A 25728-nucleotide genomic window follows, 5' to 3' on the forward strand; every position below is an offset into this window, starting at 1 on the left:
TCATGCCACTGTAATATATATTTTTCTATAGTATTACAAAGGATGAAAGATTAGAAGTTGAACCTCAAATATATTCATGAACAAAGCAGAAAAATTCATGTGTAGCAAAATCCCATGTAGACAGAGAGGTAGGAATCTGACTTGAGAGTAATAGAAAACAAACAGTGGACTCCAAATATGCATACAACCTGCTGCAGGAAGCTGGTGTTTTGCCCTCACCACAATGTGAAATAGTTAGGAGTGCTGATATGGGGAAAAAACAACTCTCAAGACATTTGAACCATATGCCAGTCTAAGTAACATGCAAGAAGTTTGCAACAAGTAACATTTGTCATTGAAAAGGACCTTACAATAATAAATATCTTGAATAAAATATAAGTTTTGCTTTATTGGAAACATTAAACATGCCTGACAATGTTTTTCAAAGAAGTTTATTTCAGAATGAAAGTTCATCGACTGCTTCTTTTAAAAGAGAAGAAATCATAGGTTGGCATTCTAAACCTTCATAATTATATGCCAAGTGATCATATTTGGAAACACCGGCTCCTTATAACCCACCAATTACATTTTTAAAGGGAATCTTCAAGCTAAAATTGTTATATGTAGTAAGCAGCCTAGTATTGTGGCTGTTGTGCTGTTGTGCTTGAAACTCTGTTTTTAGGAGTCAGGTGTTTCTGACAAAACAGATTTCAAAGTGCTATAAGAAGTGTGAAGTTTTCTCTTAGAGGAAGTTAAAAAATTGCAGTTGTAACCAACATTCAGCAATTAAATAGTGGGGCCATAAAATGTCACAGACTGAACATTACTCTTCCAATATAAAAATATTACATTATTTTACCATGGATAAGGAGGAAGAAAAATTAAGTGTAACCATTCATTTCTGTACTAAATTCTGTCATCTCCAAAAGTTAAACTCTTCAAACCATAATCCATTATCAGACATTTGTCAATCATGTCCACCAAGTTATTTGTTAAACAGTAAGCAAGTTGACAGGCAACCTGTAAACAGTTTATTATAATATAATTCTTGACTAATCAGATTGATGGAGATTCTCAGTCATCCAGGCCATGGTTGTTCCAAAGGTGTTTCTTCAAAGCTTCTTGGATAAGAAGCAAAACATCTTCAAGTAAAAACAAAATCCAGTTGCCTTTTGAAGAAGCACCTTTGCGACAACCCAAATGGAGCCTCTTTTTGTTAGAGCAGAAAGCATCTACTTGCCAAAATGATGCAGCTACTGTCTGGGGTGGTTTCCTGTCATTTGCCATAAAAGTGGGTCATGGTTTTCATACTTTCATCTACTTAAGCTAAAGATTAAAAATAGATGGATTTTGAAAGATGACAAGCTGATTTTAGAGGATGATGGTGTGCTGATATTGATGAGATTTTGGATGGCTGAATCAAAAAACACCCAGACAATTTATGTAACTGTCACAAAGGTAATTCTTTCCAACAAATATCCAAGAAAATCTGATTGATGATTATGTGCCATCAAGTCAGTGTCAACTCTTAACTACAACACAGTATTTTTTTTCAGTATGATCCTTCAGTTCTTTAATGGTGTATATTGCCATCATAACTGAGCAAGTTCATTCACCTTGCTGCTGGTTGCCTTCCTTTTCTCTTTCATCTTTCACAACATTATGGATTTTTCAAGAAATCTAGGGTTTTTTTCCACCATATGCCCAAAGTCTAATAATTTGAGTCATTTGTGTTTCAGTTGGGAACTCTGGATTTGTTTGCTATATACCTATTTGCTGTATTCTTGACTATCCATAACATTGTCAGGAGTTTTGAATGCTGATCTAGTTTTTTTCTTATAGTACTAGGAACTCCTGTAAGTAGAAAAATATCTTCTGAGGCAGGGGTGTCAAACTCGATTTCAATGAGGGCCACAACAGGGTTGTGTTTCACCTTGAGGGGCCAGAATGGGCATGGCCAGAGTGGGTGAGGCCAGCTTGAAGTCACTCATGTTGAATGCACCTGTGGTGGCCCGAGCTCTCTGCCAGCGAAAACAAGTTCCTGAGCTCCGTTTTAGCTGTCATGGCCTCCTGCAACCCTCTGCCAGCAAAAACAGAGGTCAGGAGGGCCACATGCAGCTCCATTTTCACTGGCAGAGGCACTGCAGGCCAGTCCATTGCTGTTTCCAGGGTGTCCCCAAGGGCCAGATCTAAGTACCGTGCAGACCAAATCAGGCCTCTGGGCCTTGAGTTTGACACCCCTGTTTTAAGTCATCTTGAATATTGATATCTCAAAATTTCAGTATACTCACATCTTTGATCTTCTATGAAACAGTTGCCACCTCAGTGTTGGCATACTTCAGCATACCAGTTCAAGGTTGGGTTTTCCTTCTGAGTTCAAATATCTGTTGGGAGACTTCTTGTATTTCTGTGTCTGTTTCTATCATTGATGTCTTTACAGAAGTCATTGCAATACTGCTTCTTGTCATTTCTAGCAGCTCTCTGAAATTGTTTATTAAGTTCCTTCCTGAGATCTTTTCTTTCTTGTCTTTGGCTTCTTTCTTGGAAATTTCACTGTTTATTCTGATATTCAGTCTGCTTTCTTCTGTTTCTTGTCTTTGGCAGAAATTAAAAGATTGTTTTCTTACTTCATTTTAATTTCCTTAGTCATAGAATCTGATTGTGTTTTCTTCTGTGTTATTTCCAATTTTGCAATTCCAGTTTGCAATCACAAGCTGCACATCTTGTTCACATGTTGTAACAATTTCAGAATAAACTTGACCATAATGCTCATAAACTCCTCTTCTTATGCATTAATGACTAGAGCATAAACACTCAACATATGAAAGCATTTTTCACTAAGTCTAATTTGTATTATTTGGTTATTGATTGCATTGTATCCAATATTATCCTTGCTATAACCTTCCTATTACAGCTTTTTTTTCTTTCCTGCATAGCCTCAGTAGCAAGATAGTTTTAAACGTGCACATCATAAATGTCATTGATATTTTGAAAGTATCCATTTTTTCTGAAGTTGAAGCCATCCAATCGTAGGAGCCTATCATCCAGCTCCACATCATCAATCACTTTTATATACTGTACATGCATGCGATTTTCTTGGTAAAATACCAGTATGCTTTATGATGACCTTCTCCTACATAGTATGAACTGATTCCTTTGCCATTGTTACTAAAGAATTCATTCACTTGAGTATCTTCATGTCATACCTGCCCATTATAGGTTACTTTATCTAGTAAGATAGAATGATCTTCATATCTTGGGTGAGCCTACCAAAATTATATTTTGACTATGCTATGATAAGGTAGCACAGCCAGGTTTGAGAGGGCATGTTAGTCTGCTACGGTAAAAATATTTTTTTCCAACAATTATCCCAAAGGTGCTTTTCAAAAGGCACCCAGGTTTTCTTGGTTGAAGAAAAACTGAAGAAACTTCTTCGAAGCGAAGTGAACATTTTCAGAAAAAAAAAAACCAAGAAAGTAACAAAATAACAAAAAAAGCTTCTTCTAACATGTTAAAAACAAGAAAAAAGTTAAGGAAACAATTGGTCCATTGCTAGGAGAAAGTGGCAAGAAGGTGACAAGCAACAGGGAGAAAGCAGAACTATTTAACTCATGTTTTGCATCTGTCTTTACACAAAGGGATAAAACAGTCCAACCTGTCAAAAGCAGCACCACAAAAATCAGATTAGGAACACAAATTGAAATAGGGAAGAAAATGGTAAGTGAACACCTGTCTACCCTAGATGAGTTCAAATCACCAGGACCGGATGGATTACACCCCAGGGTTCTGAAGGAACTAGCAGACGAGATCTCAGAACCACTGAATTATATCTTTCAGAGATCCTGGAACACCGGGGAACTACCAGAGGACTGGAAAAGAGCTGATGTGGTTCCCATCAACATGGATTTGTCAAAAACAGATCATGCCAGACTAATCTTATTGCATTCTTTGATAATGTGACAAAATTAGTGGACCAGAAGAATGCCGTTGATATAGTTTACTTGGACTTCAGTAAGGCTTTTGATAAAGTAGACCATAACCTACTACTAGATAAAGTAGAAGAATGTGGGTTAGACAGCATCACCACCAGATGGATTCATAACTGGCTGACCAACCACACTCAACGTGTAATCCTCAATGGAACTACATGGAGGGAAGTATGCAGTGGAGTACCCCCAAGGCTCTGTTTTAGGCCCAGTACTCTTCAACATCTTCATCAATGATTTGGATGAGGGAATAAATGGGGAACTCATCAAATTTGCAGATGACACCAAGCTGGCAGGAATAGCCAACACTCCAGAAGATAAGCTAAAGATACAGAAGGATCTTGACAAACTTGAACATTGGGCACTATCTAATAAAATGAAATTCAATGGTGAAAAGAGTAAGGTTCTACATTTAGGCAACAAAAACGGAATGCACAGGTACAGTATAGGTGGTACAGTGCTCAATAGTAGTAACTGTGAGAGGGATCTTGGAGTTCTAGTGGACAACCATTTAAATATGAGCCAGCAGTGTGCAGCAGCTGCCAAAAAAGCCAACACAGTTCTAGGCTGCATCAACAGAGGGATAGAATCAAGATCACGTGAAGTGTTAATACCACTTTATAATGCCTTGGTAAGGCCACACTTGGAATACTGCATTCAGTTCTGGTCGCCACAATGTAAAAAAGATGTGGAGACTCTAGAAAGAGTGCAGAGAAGAGCAACAAAGATGATTAGGGGACTGGAGACTAAAACATATGAAGAACGGTTGCAGGAACTGGGTATGTTTAGCTTAACAGAAAGAAGGACTAGGGGAAACATGATAGCATTGTTCCAATATCTCAGGGGTTGCCACAAAGAAGAGGGAGTCAAACTATTCTCCAAGGCACCTGAGGGTAGAGCAAGAAGCAATGGGTGGAAACTAATCATGGAGAGAAGCAACTTAGAACTGAGGAGAAATTTCCTGACAGTTAGAACAATTAATCAGTGGAACAGCTTGCCTCCAGAAGTTGTGAATGCCCCAACATTGGAAGTCTTTAAGAAGATGTTGGATAGCTATTTGTCTGAAACAGTATAGGGTTTCCTGCCTAGGCAGGGGGTTGGACTAGAAGACCTCCAACGTCCCTTCCAACTCTACTATTGTATTGTATTGTATTATTGTATTATTGTAAAGTCCAGTTGCATTTTGAAAAGCATATTTGGGTCAAACATGACCTGGATAATTGAGACTTTCCATAGACATTTTTCCAATGAGTTATTTACACATCACCTGTTATGATTTCCCTAAACATGGTACATTTCAGATATGCTAGGACTATGATGCCCAGAATTCCCAATCAGTTGAAAATGGGCTGGATATAACACTTTAAATTGTAAAAGACTGAAATAGAGCCTCACAGGGCTATATTCTCCGGAGCAGAAAAAAATATGCATGTATAGCCTGATGAATGGCAGAGAAAGTCAGGGAGAAATAAGAACTGGTCCAGAACTCTTGTTAATGGTACTGTCAAGAACTGTGATTTAGATCTGACTTCAAATTTGAAGAGTTGATATAGATGCATGTGCCACTTCCAAGTTGAGAATCATGTGTTAAATATAATATAAAGCAGAAGATTGTGATCTGCCATATATTGCTTTAACAAACAATTCATATTCTCAGTTCTCTTTCTAACAAATGAAAATGGAAATATACAGTATATGCTCTAGAAGAAAACAAATTTTCATTATTAAGGTTTCACTTGAGCAGCTGACACAAAAGTTGCAAATATTACTTGACAAAAATGCCAAAAGGTACAGTTAACAGAAGGTAAGAACTGTATAGTGGAAGATTTACTTTAAGGAAAATAACTTATTGAGAACAATATCTGAGAAGCAAATAATTCCAGATTACACTACAAGAAAATTTTAAACTTTCTTTTTTTAATATTTTTTTATTTTTTATTTTCAAAACAAACACAACACATCCTTCTTTACATACTGTAGAAAGTGTATCAGTTGGTTACAAAAAGGCTTACGTGTATCTCTTCCACAGTCAATAAACATAATTCATATTAACTCAAGTATTTTAACATATATTTATACATGTTACCATCATCATACCTCCATTTTCATTTGACTATAATTGTTTAAACGTCCTTCATCATAAAATATACCAAGATTTAATACATAACCACATACTGGCATTTCATTTACTATTTCTAAAATCCTCCAATAACACTGAATCCTTATATCCTATTCTAGCTAAACATCCATAATATTTAATAACAAAGTTTTCTAATCCTCCTTTCCAAATCACTGTTTACAATTTACATCCAGTTTCCTTATGTTGTACCCATACCTGTATATACGTTGTTATCATTATCCCTCCTTTATTTAACTTTATCCTGCATCATAACATTTTCCTCCTAATAATCAAGACTTAACTGTATCTAACTTCGTTCGTTTTTATTAACCTTTATATATAATCCAAAAGGATCTCTAATCTTCCATTCATGGGTACCATTCAATATTCATATCCAATTATTACTTATCGTAACACTACACATGGTATACATTATTATCATTATCAATTATTTATTTAACTATATCTATTGTCACTAAATTTCTCTAAGTTTAACTAGTTTTAAATTATACTTTTCCATCTATCAACCTGTATCTTTCCAGTAGCAAAACAGTCTCATATCTTCTGCCATTTGTGGTGTCAGTCCTCTAATCATCTCCTTAATCAACTTTGTATGGACTCCTCTTAGCAACTCCTTGCTTATAAAATCTCTCATGTAATTTCGATGCCCTTCTTCTGTTTCCTGAATCATCTTATCTTTGATTGTCAGTAGTGTTATCAATGATATTGCTAATAAAATTTCTCTCTTTAAATCCATAAATTCTTTTGTTTTTTCTTCTGTATCTTGCCATCTGGGATAGATTTCCCCTCCATTTAATTCCTCTTTCAGTATTCCACTCTTTCCATTTTCAGAGACAAACCAATCACCATAAATATCAGTAATTTTAATTTCTTTATATTCATTTTCCTCTTCACTTTTTAGGATTTTAACCACCACTTTTTCCATTTGATAAGCATCTCCAACTTCTTCATCATATTTTACTGTTAGATACTCTAAGCCTTCCAACTTCTTCTCTATCCTCTCATATGTGTTTGATAATTTCTGTATGTCTGAGAATATCTCTTGCAGACTTAAAATTTCTTTCTGCTGTTGAAATTGTGCCATTATCTCCAGATAACAAACACTGATGTTCTAGCTTGGAAGGTTTTAACAAGATTAAGCATAGATTCACAATAATGTTTTATTTTCACTTTTCTCTGGTTAAAGATATACTTCAAAGGGACATCTGAATGCTTTTCTTCTTATAACTCTCTATAAACAAGCAGTGAGACCTTGGAGTGCCAAGCCAGGATAATCAGTGAGAAAAGTAAGAGTGTTTCGTTTCCAATACACAAACCACCAGCCTCCGAGTAGCAGTGTTATTGTTGCAATCTTCTTTGTTTCTTTTTGTATCTTTTTTGTATTTCAAGTTTTTTTAAAAAAGTTGCATTCTTGAATGAGTTAGAAGAACACCCACAGTAATGAAAGAGGAGAATTTTAGTCTATAGGTTACAAAGAATAATAAAAGAAAAAAAAATAGAAGAAAACTTAATCCATTCATTTTAAAAGGCTTGCATAAATTCCATCCATGAAGATAGCATTTAAAAAGTAAGATAACCCACTGTCCAAAACCATTCCAAATTTAATTCTGCTGCTTATTTCTTCTGTTCTCCAATTTAAATTAGGTAAAAATTCCTCACCAGCTGGAAACATTTTCTCTTTCCGTATCCTTCCATTCATCAGCCTAATGGCTGGATTTTTTGTCGCTTGAAGAACTTATCTTGGATCGATCAGGGACTTCGCGATGTCCCTGAGATCAGCAAGATGTATTCTTCCTGTTCACCATCTCTGTGGGACGGTTTATGTCCATTTGGACCACCCAGTGGCAAAAGTATCAATGGCAATCTCAGAGCATTGAGATTGCACGTTGTCTCGTCGCAACATTGGCTCCTCGTCACTCAAAATTTTAAACTTTCAAGAAAACTTTTTAATGCCTTCCTTTCTTTTTCTCTTCAATATCTTATTTGCCTTTCTTGATCATGGCTTTCAGTAACAAAACACCCATTTTGAATGTAGAAAGTAGCAGGTTCAATATTTTGTATCTCAAGAAATACCTGGGAAAATCTCTTTAAAACTGAAGATAATCATGACAGATAAATAGACAAACCAGGAAAAATATTTAGGTTGCCAGGTCTTTATTTGTCAAATTTAATTGCTGCCCATCTCATAGTTCAAGGTGACTCTGAGCAGCAGCCTAATTTTCATTTTCCCTTGCATCCAAATGCTTGAAAAGAAATCACAGTAATAATAACGTTTAAAAAATAATAGTAATAATAAAAAACTTAAGAGGAGTAGTTAACATCTAGAGCAGTGGTTTTCAACCTTCCCAATGCTGCGACCCTTTAATACAGTTCCTCATGTTGTGGTGACCCCCAACCATAAAATTGGTGTCTCGGTTCTTAAGACCATCAAAAATATGTGTTTTCCAATGGTCTTAGGCAACCCTTGTGAAAGGGTCGTTCGACCCCCAAAGGGGTCCTGACCCAAAGGTTGAGGACCACTGATCTAGAGCAACAAATATAAAAAAGAAGCAGATTCAAGCTTGGGAAGTGTGAAATGCCTAAACATAACAGTATTTACAGATTGCCTAAAATCAACATGGAGAAATAATTATCATGGGATGAATGCTTCTGATCAGTTTCTCAAGCCCATTCCCAAATGGCTGCAGATAATGGTGGCAAGATCAATTATCTGACATCATGACTGTCATCATTAAGAGTTTATTTCAAAGTCAATGCTGAGCCATGTTCTAGGCCCGTGATGGCGGACCTATGGCACGGGTGCCAGAGGTGGCACGCAGAGCCCTCTCTGTGGGCACGTGCTCCATTACCAGCTGCTGAAGCACCGGGAAATGGCATGAAAATAGCCAAAAATGCCCAAAAAACATGCTGTTTTTGGCCGGTTTACGGCCGATTTTGGCCATTTTCCAGGCCATTTTTAGTCTGTTTTTGGCGCTCTGGCAGAAAAATGAAAATGGCCTGAGAACAGCCCAAAAAAAGGCCCCCAAACCAGTCAAAAAACAGCCATGTGCACGCCGGCCAGCTGGTCTTCAGGTTTCCAGTACTCCGGCGCATGTGCATGCATGCATGTTCTGGTTTGGGCACTTGGTGCTGAAAAGGTTCACCATCACTCTTCTAGACAAACTAAATATGAAGGCACTTGAAACTTATTAAATGAATGCAGTATTCTGAGAAAATTCTTATAAACTGGCAGATAACTGGGGCTAAATTTGGTCTTTAGAGATTAATTCTTACACCTAAAACTGTACACAGGATTGAAGTGGGAACAAAATCTTATTTCGATACGGATGCCAAATGTTTCATCATAGTGATGCTATTAACTAATTCACTATATGCATTTGTATTTCTGGTTGTTCTATCCGGGCAATATGATATCAATAATCCCACTGAAATTACTTTTCCTGTTTTTGAGTAAGACAGAACAAAATCACTAGCTATTTTGGGCATCCTGATTGTTTGTCAATATGCAACGTGTATTTGAGTTTCATGGGATGTAGAGAATGGTATATTCCCTTGTAAGGTAATTTCTATTTTATCAATCCTAATATTAAGCAAAGTCATGATTTGCAGCAGAGATTAGTATCTGTATAGACTCTAGTGATCACCATGGCATATGAAAGATTGCATCTTGAAATTTAAATGGAATAAATGCTAAAAAGCATGAAATCATAAATAGAATTTACTTTATTTTATTAAATATTTATTTTTAAGTAAATAAAAGAGGTATGGATCTATGAAACCAAGAGAAAGAGGAACGATGAAATAGGTATGTATGAAGATAGCCTGATATTCTACCAAAGAATTAAATAGTATATAAGAAAGTAAAGGTGTATATTTAAATTTTGAAAATAAGAACTGAAAAGTTTCAAAAATAGTGAATTAGTGCAGTCTGGCTTGTGTCTGCATATAAAAGTAAGAGTTCACATATTGGTGATAGTTACATATCATATTGTAATGGATTGCAATAATGAAATAATCAGAAATGGATTTTGCAGAAAACTTTGGGATATTCTGAATCCATGCAATTGGAAGTGGAGGTGGGGAAAGAAGAATTATTCTGTAACTGTGAGAGAACAAGAGAGTACAGAACAAGTGACTGAGCCATTTGGAAACCCAAAAATGAATCAGGATGGAAACAGTCTGAATGGGAATCCTGATAGAGAAGTCAGAGAACTAGTCAATGTGGGAGATACCACTTTTGATCATGTCAAGGGAGGATCTTGGGAAAAGATAAACAAGGAAGACAAGGAAAGAAATGGAAGAAACAGGGATGAAAGTAGAATTGATGGACAGAGAAAAAATATAGTCCTACATGAAAAGGTTAGCTTAATTTCTCAGTAGAAAAAAGAAAATATGTAAAAACTGCATGTTACAGAATGCTATAGAAGGGCATTGGATTTAAGGTAACATTTGAAACACATTTGAAATTTGATTTTATTTGAAACATTTGAACATATGAAAAATAATACTTGGCTGATGCAAAAGACCTACAGGGTAAAAAGAGAGAGAGAGAGATTGCTGCAAAACATAAGGATAACAGAAAGATATTGTATAGCATGTATTATGAGGGAAAGATATTTGTAAAGAATGTAAATTAAAAACACAAACATAATTAAAATAAAAAACACAGAAGAGTTGTAGACAGTTTTGATGGAAATGTAATAAACCTCCAGCAGAATACAGTAAATGGAATTTAAAATAAAAGAAATGAAATGCTGAGGTGAAACTCAAGTTAGAGAATGTGGGGAGGAGTATTTTAGAATTGCTCATGGGAAAGATGTTAATCATATCAGACAAGAATTGAGACAATTCTATAAACGTTACCATTCAACAAAGACGTTGTTAAAGCAATAATGTCTCATGTATGTATGTATGTATGTATGTATGTATGTATGTATGTATGCATGTGGAAGACATTGTTGCTCTAACAGTGTAGCTGGTGCAACTGACAATATATTAAAACATGGATATCCAAAATCATGGATATGATTTACCTGTGGTTGTATATCTCTTTTAAATCGTGTGAGGACTGCATATGTGCCTACAAATTAGAAGAATGCTACTATTATCCCCCTTCCAAAAGGAATTTGGAAGACTGAATGCTAAAACTGAGCAAAAAAGATTCATTTGTTAGGTGTGCCTTGGAAGGATTTAGTAGAATTCTGAACAAAAAAAATTACAAAAGATGACAATGAGCAAAACCTGGGAAGTGCAAAGCAACTTTATGGCAGACAGACCAGACTTTTGATCTTTAGCAGATCCTTGATAAATAAGTGACAGTGAGACACTTGACTCATAGAACTTTTTATAGATATGGAGATAAAGAATAGTTGCTGAATATAAAATCAATATGTGACAGAAGTAAAGCATGTAAGAGAATAAATGGAATCCTTAATTGTTAGGAAAGGAATTAAGCAAATGATGCACTGTTGGATAATGTAATAATGGAGAAATGTAACAGAAATGTATACAGTTAGGGTAGTTTGTTATGGCAAGGGAGGTATTTGGGGATACAAATATGCATGAGTAGCTGGGGTCCTTTACTTTGTTGTTGGCAGAAAACCCAAAGGATTTATTGCCAATTTTAGATACATTGCAAGATCCATCAAAGTATGCATTAAAAAGTAGTATCTCAAATATCAAGGGTTATGGTAGCTCACAAGGAAATAAAGCGAATTACTAAAGATCAGTGAAAAATAAATAGTAAAAAATTAATAGTTCTGAATGGTGTAATAGAATTTTTATTAAAAATAAGAAATTGATGGGAAAATGTTAATATATGCAAATGCTGGTCAGAAGAAGTATGTAGTATTAAATCTTTGTTAAGGATTTAGGGTTTCTTGAAAGAAGCAAAAATGGCTGTGTTTAAGATGTTCTTTGGCCCACTTGGTTATATGGACATAAGCGTTGAATAAATCAGGACAAAACCTCAGTATGTTAAATGCAGTAAGAATGTATTATTTAAGAAATGTGTGTTGCTGAATTAATGTAAATTAAATATACTTTGATAATTTCACACCAAAGTACACTAGTGCCCCAATTATTTTTATACAAAACAGACAATCTGGGAATGGGGAAAATATAGTTTAAATACTGAACGTTCATTTTTAAACCTCACATTTCTAAGCTCAATTTGATGTCTCGTTCAATGTCTTCCCAAGGGACGATTTGAATTTGCCCATTCTTAAAGCCTCTTCTGAAAGTTGCCATTAAATTGGAACTGGACAAGTACAGTTCCCGAGTTCTACAGTGCTGTATGATTCAGGGTCGATCTTAGACCTTGTTGACTAGCTTATTATATGAAATGATTAAGTCAGGTTCTTCCTGCTATACATAGACGGTGGAAATTTTGCTTTGGATTGTCAATATATGACTGAGTTGTTAAACACATTGCATACTTAGGTTAGTAACAATCATGAATGTACCTAGAGAAATGGCCATTGTGGATTCCTTTAGAAATCTAACGTCAAAGAGTAATGTGGATATCATCTTATCAACTCAGCTCTAAATATAATTATACTTTCAAACAGCATTTTCCTCAGTTAAAAGACTATGTAATCAGCTATTATTGTAAAACCGCAACCCATTTAACACTATTCATGTTAACAGTTAAGATGTGATTAATATGTCAAACTATTTCCACGCATGTTGAGCCCTGATGTTATATACGTTTATTCCTCCTAGATTTCCAAGATGCTGAACCATTGGCTCAGAGCACTAAAAACACATCCCTTCCCTTTAATCCTATAACACATAATCCACAGAATTTTCTTGGCAGTAGCAATACGATGATTTCCATCAGAAATGTTACAGAAAGCAACTATAAGGCTATGGGAAAATTCAGTCTTAACCAGAATTTATTTGAAGTGACAGAAAAAAACTGGATTCCTACAACTACCTATCATTTCTCTAGCACTACAAAAGAGGTAAGATAATTTATTCACTGGAAAAGCTTTCCTTTCCTTGACTACATCTTGAAATAAAAAAGAAACAATAAGGTCATAATCCAGAATATTGTTCTGATTGTGAATAACTAGCTCATTGAATCTGATAACTGATATACATGTTACTTGATTGCAATACAATGTAATCATCCACAAGTTGTTAGGAGTTTCCATAGATAACTGGATTTAAGACTCTGATGGAAGTTGGGCTCTAGGGAACAGATGCAATGGTACCTCTGCTGCTCAACATCATCCCTCCCTGATCTGCTGGATTTAATTGCTAGGCTGGTGATTTAGACCCAAGGCTTATAGTTCCTGAGGACTTCAATCTGCATCCAGAAACATTTAATCTAGGACATCTCAGGAGTTCATGGTCATGGAACTGTCTCAGATCATTGAAAACTTGATGCATCCTAGATCCACACATTAGATCTGTTGTTTTTGTCTCAATGCAGTTGAGATATGATTTGGTTGTGAAGGAGATTTATGTTGCTCTGGTCAGATCACTTTGTAATTGCTTTGCAGCTTGATGAAAAACAAGACAGAGTCTGCTACATCAGCCAATAACTGCTGATCCTGGCTAAGAATCAGAGAGAATTTGGGGTCTCCATGAGAGTTAGTGAATGGTTCAGCTGAGACCCGCTTGGGATAGAAATCATTCTTGGTCTACCACTGCTCAAACTCTGCTGTGTTAGAAATCCAGCATTAGCCTATTAGCACTGTTTGGGGGAAAGGTTGTAGTACAGGTACAGGTATAAGTCTCAGGTGTTAATGGAGGACAAGACTTATGCATGGATTTTGGAGAGAAGTACCTGACATAGGTGTTCTGATGTGCAGCATATTCAAATGTATTAAATTACATTTTTCTTTTCCTCCTTCCACAAACAAAAACTATGCTGCTCTTTCACTTTATGGTTTCTGATAGATGATATTTTCTTCCTCTCTTCATCAACCTCTCCCCCCACCTCCTCCTTTTGATTATCTTCAAAATACAGTCTATCTGCACTATCCAACTCTTAGGAAGTAACTTGCTTTCCGTATTTATGAACACATATTGGACTGTATTAAATGCAAACAAAGAACAGCCTTTCATTTCACATAATGAAAACTTTGATACTATTGTTATACCTGATTCAAGCCAACCCATTTACAAAGCTACTTTGCATTTTAAAAAATATTTGCTTTAGAGCAACTTTGGGTTGCAAATTTACTGTTTGCTGTTTCAAATTATGAGGAAAAACTAACTATGCCCGTTTTCTCCTTGTTAAAGAGAGAGATAAAAATTGGTAATTATATTTGAAAATCCAGGTAAAACGTAGGTGGTGGTGGTGGTGGTGAATTAAACCAGTATGCCACCCAACTCTTAATAACTCTCTAAAAGAGCAGAATGGGGCCTGATGGTTGTTCGTAGAGTGGAAAGGCTATGGATCTTCTGCATGCTTCAAATCTTTCTAATTCCATCTCTAATTCCCCACTTGCCATAAAAGCATTAATGATAGGCGTTTGACATTTTCACATCAGTTAAGAGGTGGTTTGTAAGATAGATCTTCATCTTTAACTACAGAATTGCCTTTCCATTGACAAAGAATAATGGCATTTTTAGAATTAAAAAAATTGCTAAAATGTAACCATGGCCATATTGTTTTTTAATTATATTTAATCTTTAAACTCGATTATCAATGGAGTGAAAATTGTATTTTTAAAAATGGGATTAAAGAGCAGCCTGGAAGTTGCAAACCATTAAACAACTATCTCAGCAACATAAAGCTACTGTAATTCTAACTTTTATAATGTTTTGCAGTTTCTTGAAGAAATCCAATAATACAATTTCATTCACACTTGATCAGAAGCAAATTGAATGGAATTGTGTAGAATTTCTGAATATTTCAGACTGCGTTGTTACTAATGAGTGTCACTATGGACACTTACTCTCAGCCACTGATTTCACCTCACTAAGCTTTGTACTTCCTGCCACTTGTGGGAATGTTCTCCTGACTTTGGTAGAAAAGGAAATGGGAAGAAGGTTCATCCAGCTGGCCAATAGAAGAGTGAAAAACTGGTACCCCAGCCAGGGTTCCACCCTTCTATTCTCATTTCCTCACTTCATTTTCTTTCAGTAGGACAAAAGTGATTGCGTTGGCAGAACAACAAAGCTGTTCTGATACTCTTGAAGCATTTAGGAGGGCAGGGGAATCAAGACAACAGACTACTTCAGGAAGGAGTGGGGAAATCCCAGGAGTGATGAGATAGGATGAAGTTTCACCAAGATGGACCTACCCATCCTGCAGCTCTGGAGGAAATGCTACATAATATTGTTCTCACAATGTTTCCTCTGGATTTATCCAAAAAATTGATGAATCCAGCTTCCAAAGCTATATAATATCTTGCAACTATGGGATCCATCTCTAAAGAATGAGGCCAGTGTGTCCTCCTGGAATGATTCTGGGAAGGAATTAATTTCTGATTAATTTCTATAACTGCCCAGCTCAACAAGAGATTCTGGGTGGCATATATCATAAAAACATAAACAATTAAACAGTGCAAAATGAATATATTTGCTCACCATGCATCTATGCCATTCTCAACCTACCAGAGGGTAATATAGCCAAGAAATGGGATCTCTAACACACTCATGGCCCCAGACCCAGGAACATAATCAACCCTTTACACTACAGCTGTCAGTTTTCCAAAAAGTGCCCTAATTGATTCATGAGCCTCGGACCAAACATCAAAGGAAAAATTAGTCATTTATTAGGAGCATTTATTTTTGGCAAGATCTTTTCGCAGTCAGATCTAAGCTTTGTTTGAATTATATTTGAACTTTACCCCTGTTCCTTCCCTCCCCTCAGTCTATGTCATAAATCACATTCCCCAATGAGGTGCAGTTCTCCTAAGCCTGCTGCAGTAATCTGAGCCAAAAGTATGCATGGAATGCACTCCTCCCCCTTCTCTCACAATGACAAATTTAGGAGTTGACAACGGCCTCATGAAAGGCCAACACGGTCAGGGTCACCCTAATCTCTGAAAGGAGATGTTTCTAGTCGGCAGGGACTTTGACAGTAAAGACACACCTCCTAATCCCCACCATCTGACATCCCTTGGCTAATGGGACCTGTAACATGTCCAAACTGCTGGACTGTATTGGATTGATAGAAGCGATTGGGAAAAGAAGAGCATTAGATACCCCAGCTCCAAGACATTAAGAATTTTAAAGATGACAATCAGCACCTTAAATTGCACCCAGAAGCACAATGGCAACCAGTGCAGCCCACATAGCAGTGATATGTATCACATATCTGACACATAGGTAGTGCCATTTACTACCTGTATAGTCACATTATTCACTAGTTGAAGCTTCCAACAGCTATTCAAGGAAGCCCCATGCACAGTGCATTGCAGTAATCCAGATACAAGGGAAAATCCAGCAACAGGTGCAATTTAAGTATGCAGAGGTCTCTTGGCTATGACTGCCACCTGCTCTTCTAGCAGTAGCCTTGAGTTCAAGAAGGATTCATCCAGGGCAGTATCACCTCATCAAAGACCAATGGTGGAGAAACCTTGTCACCAGAAGGCCCAAATGTCCAAATCCATTCACTTGATCGAGTTGAGTTGAAACCCATTTCACCTAATCTACACCTTTGCAGACTCCAGGCCCTGGTCTGGGACATCCATGATCCAGTAAACATTACATATTTCAGTTATTTAAAAATCACCCTGAATGAATGATATTTATTATGGATAAATAACTAGATAAAGAATAGAAACCAGATGGAAAAAATACACAAGCAATTGTGGCACCAGAAGGAAATCAGTCACCCAAATAAAGGATGAATAGCAACTACATTTACAGCAAATATCATATTATTCACTACAGACCTGCAAATTTAGGCTATTTCAATATTCCATTGAAATAGATTTGGGAATCAAAAACACAACTCCCCTTCAATTCAGCACACCAAATCAAGTGGCTGAAAAATACTTCATAGCCTTGTGAAGGACACCACAGAGTCAAGGGTTTTCTGAGGTTTCTGGAGGGTTTCCATACAATACACTATTTTACAATTTCCATATGTTGAGAATGCGGGGAGAGGTGAGCATAGACTGAATGGTTGGCTAGTGAATTTAATTACTTCATTAAAAACACTTGACTCACTGATTTCTTGGGTGGTAAGGTAAGTTTATGTTTAGTCTTGCTGCTCCAACTTCTTCTTTAATGAAGACAACCTCAACCCTAATTATACTCAGAATAATGTACTTTTGTAATGGTCTTGCCAAGGCAAGTGAGAGTCTGGCTTAGCTATCAACATTGGGCTTACAGATGATCAGTCCAGGATGTACCTTTAAATCAAACTGGCATGCACCCTTGAGTCAAACTATATTTTGAAATTCTGTATGATTGAGGCAGATTTAAGTTTCTAAACAGTAAATGAATGAGCATCTAACTCTTACAGGGACTTGGGAGATTATTACAGAAGGTTGATATGCTACTGAACTCTACTGAAAGTAGTGCCTTGAAGCCTTGGCCATCTCCCAATAACTTCCCCATCCAGAGGTTATTCACTACCTTGACCAGTGCAACCTTATAATATCATGCCCTGTGTTGCAGCATTGTCTTAGGGGCCATTTCCCAGATACTTAAATGACCCAACATTCAACCTACTGCCAATAGGTGGGCTGAGACCTTATGAGTGTCTTCATGGCTGATACAGGTGAAAGAGATGTTAGAAGCCAATGGTGGTGGCTAAAGCTCCATTGGTTTTGCTGCCATTATAATCACAGTCTAGCAATCACTACAACTTACTGTATCATCCCAACCGCATTGTCGTCCCAGCTGCCAGTTTTCTCCAGTTGTCTGATCTCTTGGTTACCCAAAATCTGGGTAACTTTCTCCCAAAGCCCAAAAGGTCTTATTCATTGGCTAAGACTCCTGTTCATCTTTGCCTTGTTAACACCAATTCCTACTTTAGTTATATTCTCTCAATCATCCATTTTACAAACTCTTTGAACTGACTAATCTCATCAATGCTATCTTAGAGGTTTCAATATAAATAGTAAAATAAAAACCATGGGAATGGTATGAAAATGGTGAATGCTCTTCTCTTTATACCAGCCTGTAGACCTTCTCTGTAAATCAACCATATTTTCTTTCAATTCTTTCAATTGCCAGCCTGCTTATGCCACTATTGTTATCTAGCCAAATTCTGAGAGGAAGCAAAATAGAATTACCGTATGTCTTGTCCAGAAAAGTTTTATCCTAGTCAGCCTGGTACCCTATTAAAGACAGAGATGAGGGAGATCTTCCCAGGAAGGGCCAAATTTGCTACCCATGTCTTTATATTCTCTTAGTATCCATAAAATTGTAAATAGAAAAGTTACACCATCACATAAGAGTAGCCCATAGGCCTCCTTTAATGTCATCTTTAATATCCTCAAAAAGCAAGTGGATAGATATCACTTTTATCCATTTTTTAGAGATTTGGTTTGATGCAAAACATCTTCTGCATTGCTCAGTATATAGGCTATTTGCTGGGTAGTCTGAAAATGTCTTGCAAGGAGGTTCATGGGAATATTTCAAAATAGTATTGTGGTGGAATTCCTGGAAGTACCAAACTGAAACATGCTGGGATTAATGATGTGTAAAAGTTCTATCTTTTCTATTATTTACATGCCATTTTCCCCACAATGAAGCAGCCACAAACATTTAATTCTTTCCCAGTAATGGGAAAGATAATTGAATGGATAATGTTTAATCTGAGTTTTAAAATATAACTTGAATTTAATTTAAATTCACCTCAAATTATAAATTCAGATGGAATTCTGACCACTTCAAATCCCAGGGCTCCAATTCAAACTGAATGAACACTAATGGATATTTGGGTGATGAAAATTCAAGCAAAGAACCTCAAAAGGATGACTCAAATTTGGAGAATGTATCTTAAAAATAAGCAATTGGGTACAATAGGAGGAAAATTATTGAAGCAACCTTGATGAGATTTGACTTGCTGATAACTCACAGGAAAATAGATTTTGCTATTGTAAATTAATTTAAAATGTGTTCAGGTTTTTTTAATTTTTGTAAAAATGAAATTGAGGAATTGTAAATTTGAAGGAAACATTATATATCAGGAGTGATTTCACAACATTTGAATACACTTTTTAAGGATTTATATAAATGCTGTATAATTAGAAGAGTTCTCTACAGACTTTGTTCTGAATGATTTTATGAGCTGCTGAGGCTTGTTCTAGCACAGGGACACATCCAACCTTGTCAATTTTAAGAGTTGTGGAATTACAGAATGCCCCAAAATTGGACACCCCATTCTAGCACTTGGAAGTTCCCTATTTATAAGCTGAAATAGGAGGTAGATGATAGTTCAAAGTAGAAGTTAGAATGTGAAAAACTGCAGGGATTCCTTCTCTCTTTTTACAAACAAAAAATTATTCTTTTTTTCAGAGTTAATGCCATTTTCCAAGAACAAGCCCATTTATTGCTTTTAATTATATATATTTCTAGTGGAAATATACTTGGAGCAGCATAAGGGTCTGTTGAAATAAATGTCCTTCTGGGTTCGGCTCCAAGTGGGGAAAAAGACACAGGAGACATGGAGGCTGCTTGGAAAGATGGTTTAATGGTGAACAGGACCACATGGCTTGAGTCCTGAACAGAAAAGGTGATCACATGGTTCAATGTTGGGGAGAAGAAGAGAAGGAAGGACTGAGATGCTGAGTCCCTGGTTTTATGTCCTCTCTGGCCTTTGATCTTGAGCTTGTATTCTGATTGGTTGTCAGACTCCCATGGGGCCATGCAGGGGCAACTCTCTAGGCTGCGTTTTGAATCCAGGTTTGGTTGAGTTCTCAGATGCCACGTGACGAGTTGGGTAAAGGGCCAATATTATCATGCCTTAATCCCATCCCCCTGGAGCTGAAGGGGAGAACTCTTTATTATGTAAAGGGACTGGCTTGGCCACCTTAATGGTCCATTGACAAAGTGGGTGGAGCAGGAAGCTACAAGGAGCTATTCTCTCTTTAAACATGTTTCTTCTTTTTCACATCCAGGGAAATATAATATTCTGCCTTTTCAATATTTCCTAGGATATTTCATTTTTCTGGGAGAGGGCTGGGTGATAACTTTCCACAGGTCACTTTAAATGCAGATGCCATGGAAGAAAAAAGTAAAATAAATTGGTCATTTTCCAGGTTAATGTTTTTCTTTTCTTTTTCCAGAGATTATTGCTGAACATAAGGTTTTGCTTGATATGATATTCAAAATGGGAGTGGCTATATTGATTGTAAGGAAGAAAAGTAACTGTTCTAGGCTGATTACTGATTTACTCCACTAAGATAGCAAAAAGGAAATTTGCAATTCCTGTCTTTTTTTTTTAAAAAAAAATAACAAGCTACAAGGCTTTGTTAGGGAAAAGGGGCTATTATCTCAGCTCTGAAGGGCATTAAATATTTACAGCCAAGTTTTGCATCTGATCAACTTCCACCTTACTTTAGCCTAAGTAAGCCTAACGCTGGGTCTCCCAAAATTGTGAAAGTAGTTATTGCTTCAGCCCCACACCCCCTCTGGATTTGTTTAAAATGGTTAAACCGGGCTAAAACCGAGTTAATATGAAACCAAGAGTCTGAAAGTTAAAACATGGCAACTGAACTTTTTTCTTTTCGGTTTGAAAGGTTTCGCCGCTTAGCCGAGTAGCTTCTCCAGTGTGTAAAACCAAGAGGTTTACATTAGGACATTCCAAGGGGAGGAGAAACGCCTGAAGGAAATCATCTCCCTTCCATCCAGTGTCAGAAATAGCCCTGGGAAAGAAGTCCCAGACGAGGGAGGGAAGGAGGAAGGAAGGAAAAAGGGAGGGGTGGAATTGCTTGCGGCGGCGAAGGAGGAGGAGGAGGAAAGGGGGGGCGGTGATAGGACGGGTAGGTAAGAGCGAGGGAGAGCGCCCCGGGAGCAACGGAGAGCTAGGGTGGGAAGGGAAAGTTTGGGCGCGGAGGCAGAGCTTTCCGCCTGCGAACGACGGAGGGAGAGCAGCTAGGCTTCCCAGCGGAGGTCCAAGGCGCCTGGCGAGGGCCGGGTGAGAATGGCAGCTTCCACGCCGCGCCTGCAATCCGCCGCGGGGTTCAGTCCTCGGCCGGCCGGCGGGAAACTTCTCTGGAGCCTCCGGAGAGCCTGCAAGAGTCAAGCTGGCCACTAGAGGGCCGCCGTGGGCTGCTGCGTCTCTCGACCCCGCGGGCACGGGAGAAGCCACCAGCCGCCGCCGGCGGGGCAAAAGGAGGTTCCTCGCCCTCAGCCTTGCAGATCCAAACGGATGGCAAGGCTGAGATGCGGAGCGGGAGGCTCTTGGTGGATTCTTGCGCTGGCCCTTCTCAAGGTGGGTGACAGGTACTCGCGAGGGGCCGGGCGGGGGCTCGCCAGGTAGAGCGCGCATCCCCCTTGCCTCCTCCCACTCCAGCTCTTCCTTCTCCTATCAGTTCTCGCTAACTCTTCCCATGACTTTGCCCTCCGCGCATCAGCATACTTAACAGGCGAACTTAAGTTTCCCGCATGGAAATTCTTAGCACCGAAGACGACCTTTCAAAATCTAGTGACTGAGTAATGATTGAAGTCATTATTTCGCGAAGACCACGGCTCCCACAGAATAACAAGAGTTAGAAGGGACCTTGGCAGTCTTCTATTCCACTCTCCCCCCCCCCCCCCATGCCCACCTTCCCTTGGTACGCAGCATCGGGCAGCCTAAAGTGAGATGTGAGATTTTTCTTCAATCCGGGCGATTGGGAAGACGCAACAACTCTTAGGTCGGGTGGTATTTTACAGCTTCTATGTTCCAAGTTACTCACACTTGCCTGCATACACATGTGTGCGCTCACACACCAAGAAGTGACAGTTCTATGGCTTGGGTTTTAGTTTTTGTGGGTTTTTCTGGATGAATTAAAGTACAGCTTCCTTCAAAAATATTTCAGAATGATTGTGTTAAAAATGCAACAACCTTAGAATTTGCCCAGCTCTCATACGTAAGGGTAAATAAAAAAGAAAGTGTTTATTCCTAAATGGCCTGTGCTGTTTTTGATTGTTCTCTAGAGTGGTCTAGCTGCTCCAGTCAAATGCACCATCAACCAGACAGAATGGAAGGTCTCCAGCCAGTCGGTTTATCTCAGGTGGAACAGTTCGGGCAACTCCTGTAATTTCAGCGTAATCTGCAGCTCCAGCAAGGTTTTATCCAGGGATTGCCAAGCCATCCAGAAGGACAATGGTTCCTATGAATGCAACTTCAATGGCTTGGAAGCTGGGACTTTGTACTCGCTCAGGATTGTTTCTCTCTCTGATGGAGAAACTAGCAATGTCACCCTGCAAACAGGTACAGCTTGGCTGATCATTTGGGGGATACATAGAAGATGAGGAAGGATTCTGTTTTCATCCTCATGCTAAACCTGAATTTGTAGAGGTTATTATGTAACTTGAAATTAATGTGAAAGGTTCCTTAAACAACATCTCTTCATTCTTAGTTTGCTCACTGATTTCAAGAGGTAAATGAAACGAAACAATATGATTTGAAATCTCTAAACACAAATATCTTGTATAACTAGATGACACGTTAACTGTGTAGTCTTTATCTCTATTCTTATTTACAAATTAGAAGTTGCTAATTGCTATAGCTGTTAACTTTTAACTTTAAGCATATTTTCTTTCATCAGGGTCTACTTTGAGAACCTTTCCAATTATATTACTCTTGCCCAGTATTTATCCATTTTCTTCAAATTATTGCCCCCTAGATATGTTTAGCTGGAATTGCCAGCATCTCCAGCAAGGATGGTCATCCTGGATGGGGATTATCAGGTTGGGGAATGGCTCTCTGGTTATGGATTTGCACAGGAAATGCTGATGATGGTTGTTCATAAGTATATCTGGTTTTACTCTAATAGCCATATTAAAATAACTCTGAAAAGATATTGCCTCTTTGCCTAAGATACTTAACCCAAATCACTTATAAAGCTCATGTAGCCGTGGAGAGTAGCAAAACGGGATAAGTGATCCTAAATTTATATTTTTAAGTCTGCAATGATAATTTTTATTAATTTTAAAATGGGCACAAAAGAATTGTACAATGTTTTTATAAGATAATTTTATATATTCTAGTATATCTATATATTATACAAACCAATATATCTACATATTAAACTCACAATGTAGGCATTAACATTGTGTATATCGGTAGATAGATTGATAACGTAAATATTGCATATATGTCTGCAAATATAAATAACAAATGGTACATTTGTTCTGATTTTAATTTGACTAAAAGTTCAATAGATCTGTCTCTATCCATAGAGAACACCTATCCTTTATCTAATATCAGAAATTCTTTGTTCCTTTTCTGATGGAGAGAGAGAGAGAGAGAGAGAGAGAGAGAGAGAGAGAGAGAGAGAGAGGGAAGGGCAACTAGGGATAGAGAGGTAGATCATCAGCAGAAAAAAAAACAGAACAGGTAGAAACTTTCACTATCTGAACAGTGTGTGCATGTGTGCGTGTGTGTTGCAGTTTTAATTTCCTGACTTTCCTGACAACATTTACAACATGATTTATACCTAAATTAATATTTCAATTTGCCTTTTTCAATCTAGTAGCAATATTAGAAATTATTTGAATACACTTGTATTTATAAGTGTGCCCCATGACAAAAAAATTAAAAATTGTATGAGAATAAAGATTTTATTTAAGCTCTATATAATAGATTCAAAGCAATCTGACTGTCTATATACAATCACATTTAGTCAACATATTTTTCTTTCAAGTCAATTATATGGAAAGATAAAGATTCTATGCTAAATAAATTCTGTATTATTAAAGTTTAAACGAACCAATACCAAATGCAAAATAAAAATTGAACTAAGCGTAATGTCATGAAAGCATAGTGAATTTCTTTAAAATATTACATAAAAGTGAAAAATAAAAGTTAACCAAGCTCATTTCTTGTACACATCTTATTCTTGCTAGAATATGTGTAACTAATTGTAAAATATCTTTATAGAAATATTTGATATCCATGATATATCGCTTTTGGGCACTTGCCAGTCAAGAAGTTTGCAACAATGCAAATGGTTTTTAAGTGTTTGCTTCCAGACCAGAGTTTCAGGCTAGGCACTTCCCAAACTCATTGTTCCTTTGTTCTAGCGGATGTCCAAAGGACTGAGTGTTTTGTGTTCTGAGCTAGATAGATTAGATAAAGACTGAATTTCTGAACTTCTACCTTCTACGCACGCAATCTTTTAATTTGCTTTAGGAGTTGTATCCCACCTCTAATTTGTCACTTGCAGATCTGTTTATATTAAGAGCCAGGAGATTATTATAGTATTTTTCTTCATCTATAAGTTTTGAAACTCAAAATATTTTATTTCCTCACTCCCTTAAAGTGGTTGGTCTGCTATTTAGGCTGTAACTCTCACTCCTCCTGAAGGCTGAGGATAGATTTGGAAGAAGGTTGTTTCTTTTGATCCAACTTTTAACCAAAACTGAAAAATACATGACCTCTTAAAAAAAAGTCTTTTTAACAAACCTTTATATCTTATGGGAGAGAAAAGATGATTGAGAGGTAACTCTGTTGGACACCTCTCTTATCAAAACCAAGATTCAGTCCAAATTTTAAATATTGTTGTTATGCCATTTAAAAGGGAAAAATAAAAAATGCTGTGTGAGAAGCTTCAAAAGTTACTAGTTCAGGTAAAAAAAAAATACTAATCTGATTTTAGGCTATTGACCATCTAGTAACTAATGAAAAAATCTAGAAGAGGAAGAACAAATCCTTCTGTCTGCCTACGCACTCATACACCCTTACACATTCCTACATACGGTTTCTATGCTCTTGATTGCCTTAATGGCTATAGACAACTTATAAGATACAGTACAATAAAAATATGATAATGATGATGATATAGCAACTGGTGTGGGAAGGTTGTATGTTTGCATACGGTATATATATATATTTTTGCCAGCCCAATTAATCTCATAATTACTTATGTATGTATTTATTTGATTTATATCCTTTTCACTTAGGAGCTAAGGGGGTATATGTAAAACTTTTCCCCCAGCAACAACCTTGTGAGATAGATTAAGTTGAGAGACAATGACAAGCCCAAAGTCACCCAATGAGTCCCAAGACTGAGGGCGTCCCTAATTTGGGGTCTCTTGTGCTGCCTGTAGAAACAGAAACTATCAAGGACAGTCTGTGGCTTACTGTCTTGCATTGCAGCAGCTCCACCACAAGGTTTAACTACCAAGTTATGGAACAATGGATTGTTTTAGTAAGTATAAATCTAGAAGAAAAAGTTATATCCAGAAAGAGTACATAATGGGGAGAATACAGTACACGGATGAGCTCAGATTGGCAGGCTAGAGAGCGAACTTGCTTTTTTCATCCAGTGAGGAGCACATGCATTTCTCCTGAAGACTGTGATATTCCCTGAGCTGATTTTTTTTTTTTAAAAAAAAAACCTCCTACACAAAAGTAGTGTAAGAGATAGCTGGTGGGATTACATATTGGAAACATTCCCTCTGCATTTTGCCATTGTATATTCTTACTTCGTTTAGTGAGGAAGGAAGTGGATTTGAAAGAAAATGCATATTATAGCTGCCTCTAGGTCATAC

General features: G+C 37.2%; 1 protein-coding gene across 4 annotated transcripts in view; it reads left to right on the forward strand.

The window, feature by feature from the left end:
* The window catches only part of PTPRB (protein tyrosine phosphatase receptor type B), an 81592-nt gene that overhangs the window by 4713 nt on the left and 51151 nt on the right, over nucleotides 1–25728 (forward strand). For 3 of the 4 annotated variants that reach the window (XM_081956877.1, XM_081956878.1, XM_081956879.1), the window contains 2 exons: nucleotides 12829–13070; nucleotides 22168–22444. In XM_081956877.1, the coding sequence (XP_081813003.1) occupies nucleotides 12829–13070; nucleotides 22168–22444 (519 nt within the window). Of the gene's footprint in view, nucleotides 1–12828; nucleotides 13071–21029; nucleotides 21461–22167; nucleotides 22445–25728 lie in introns of those variants that run through there. The other variant, XM_081956880.1, reaches the window with a different exon arrangement.

The sequence above is a fragment of the Natrix helvetica genome (genome assembly GCF_964273705.1).
Source record: "Natrix helvetica genome assembly, chromosome: 6".
In the NCBI taxonomy this organism is placed as follows: Eukaryota; Metazoa; Chordata; class Lepidosauria; order Squamata; family Natricidae; genus Natrix; species Natrix helvetica.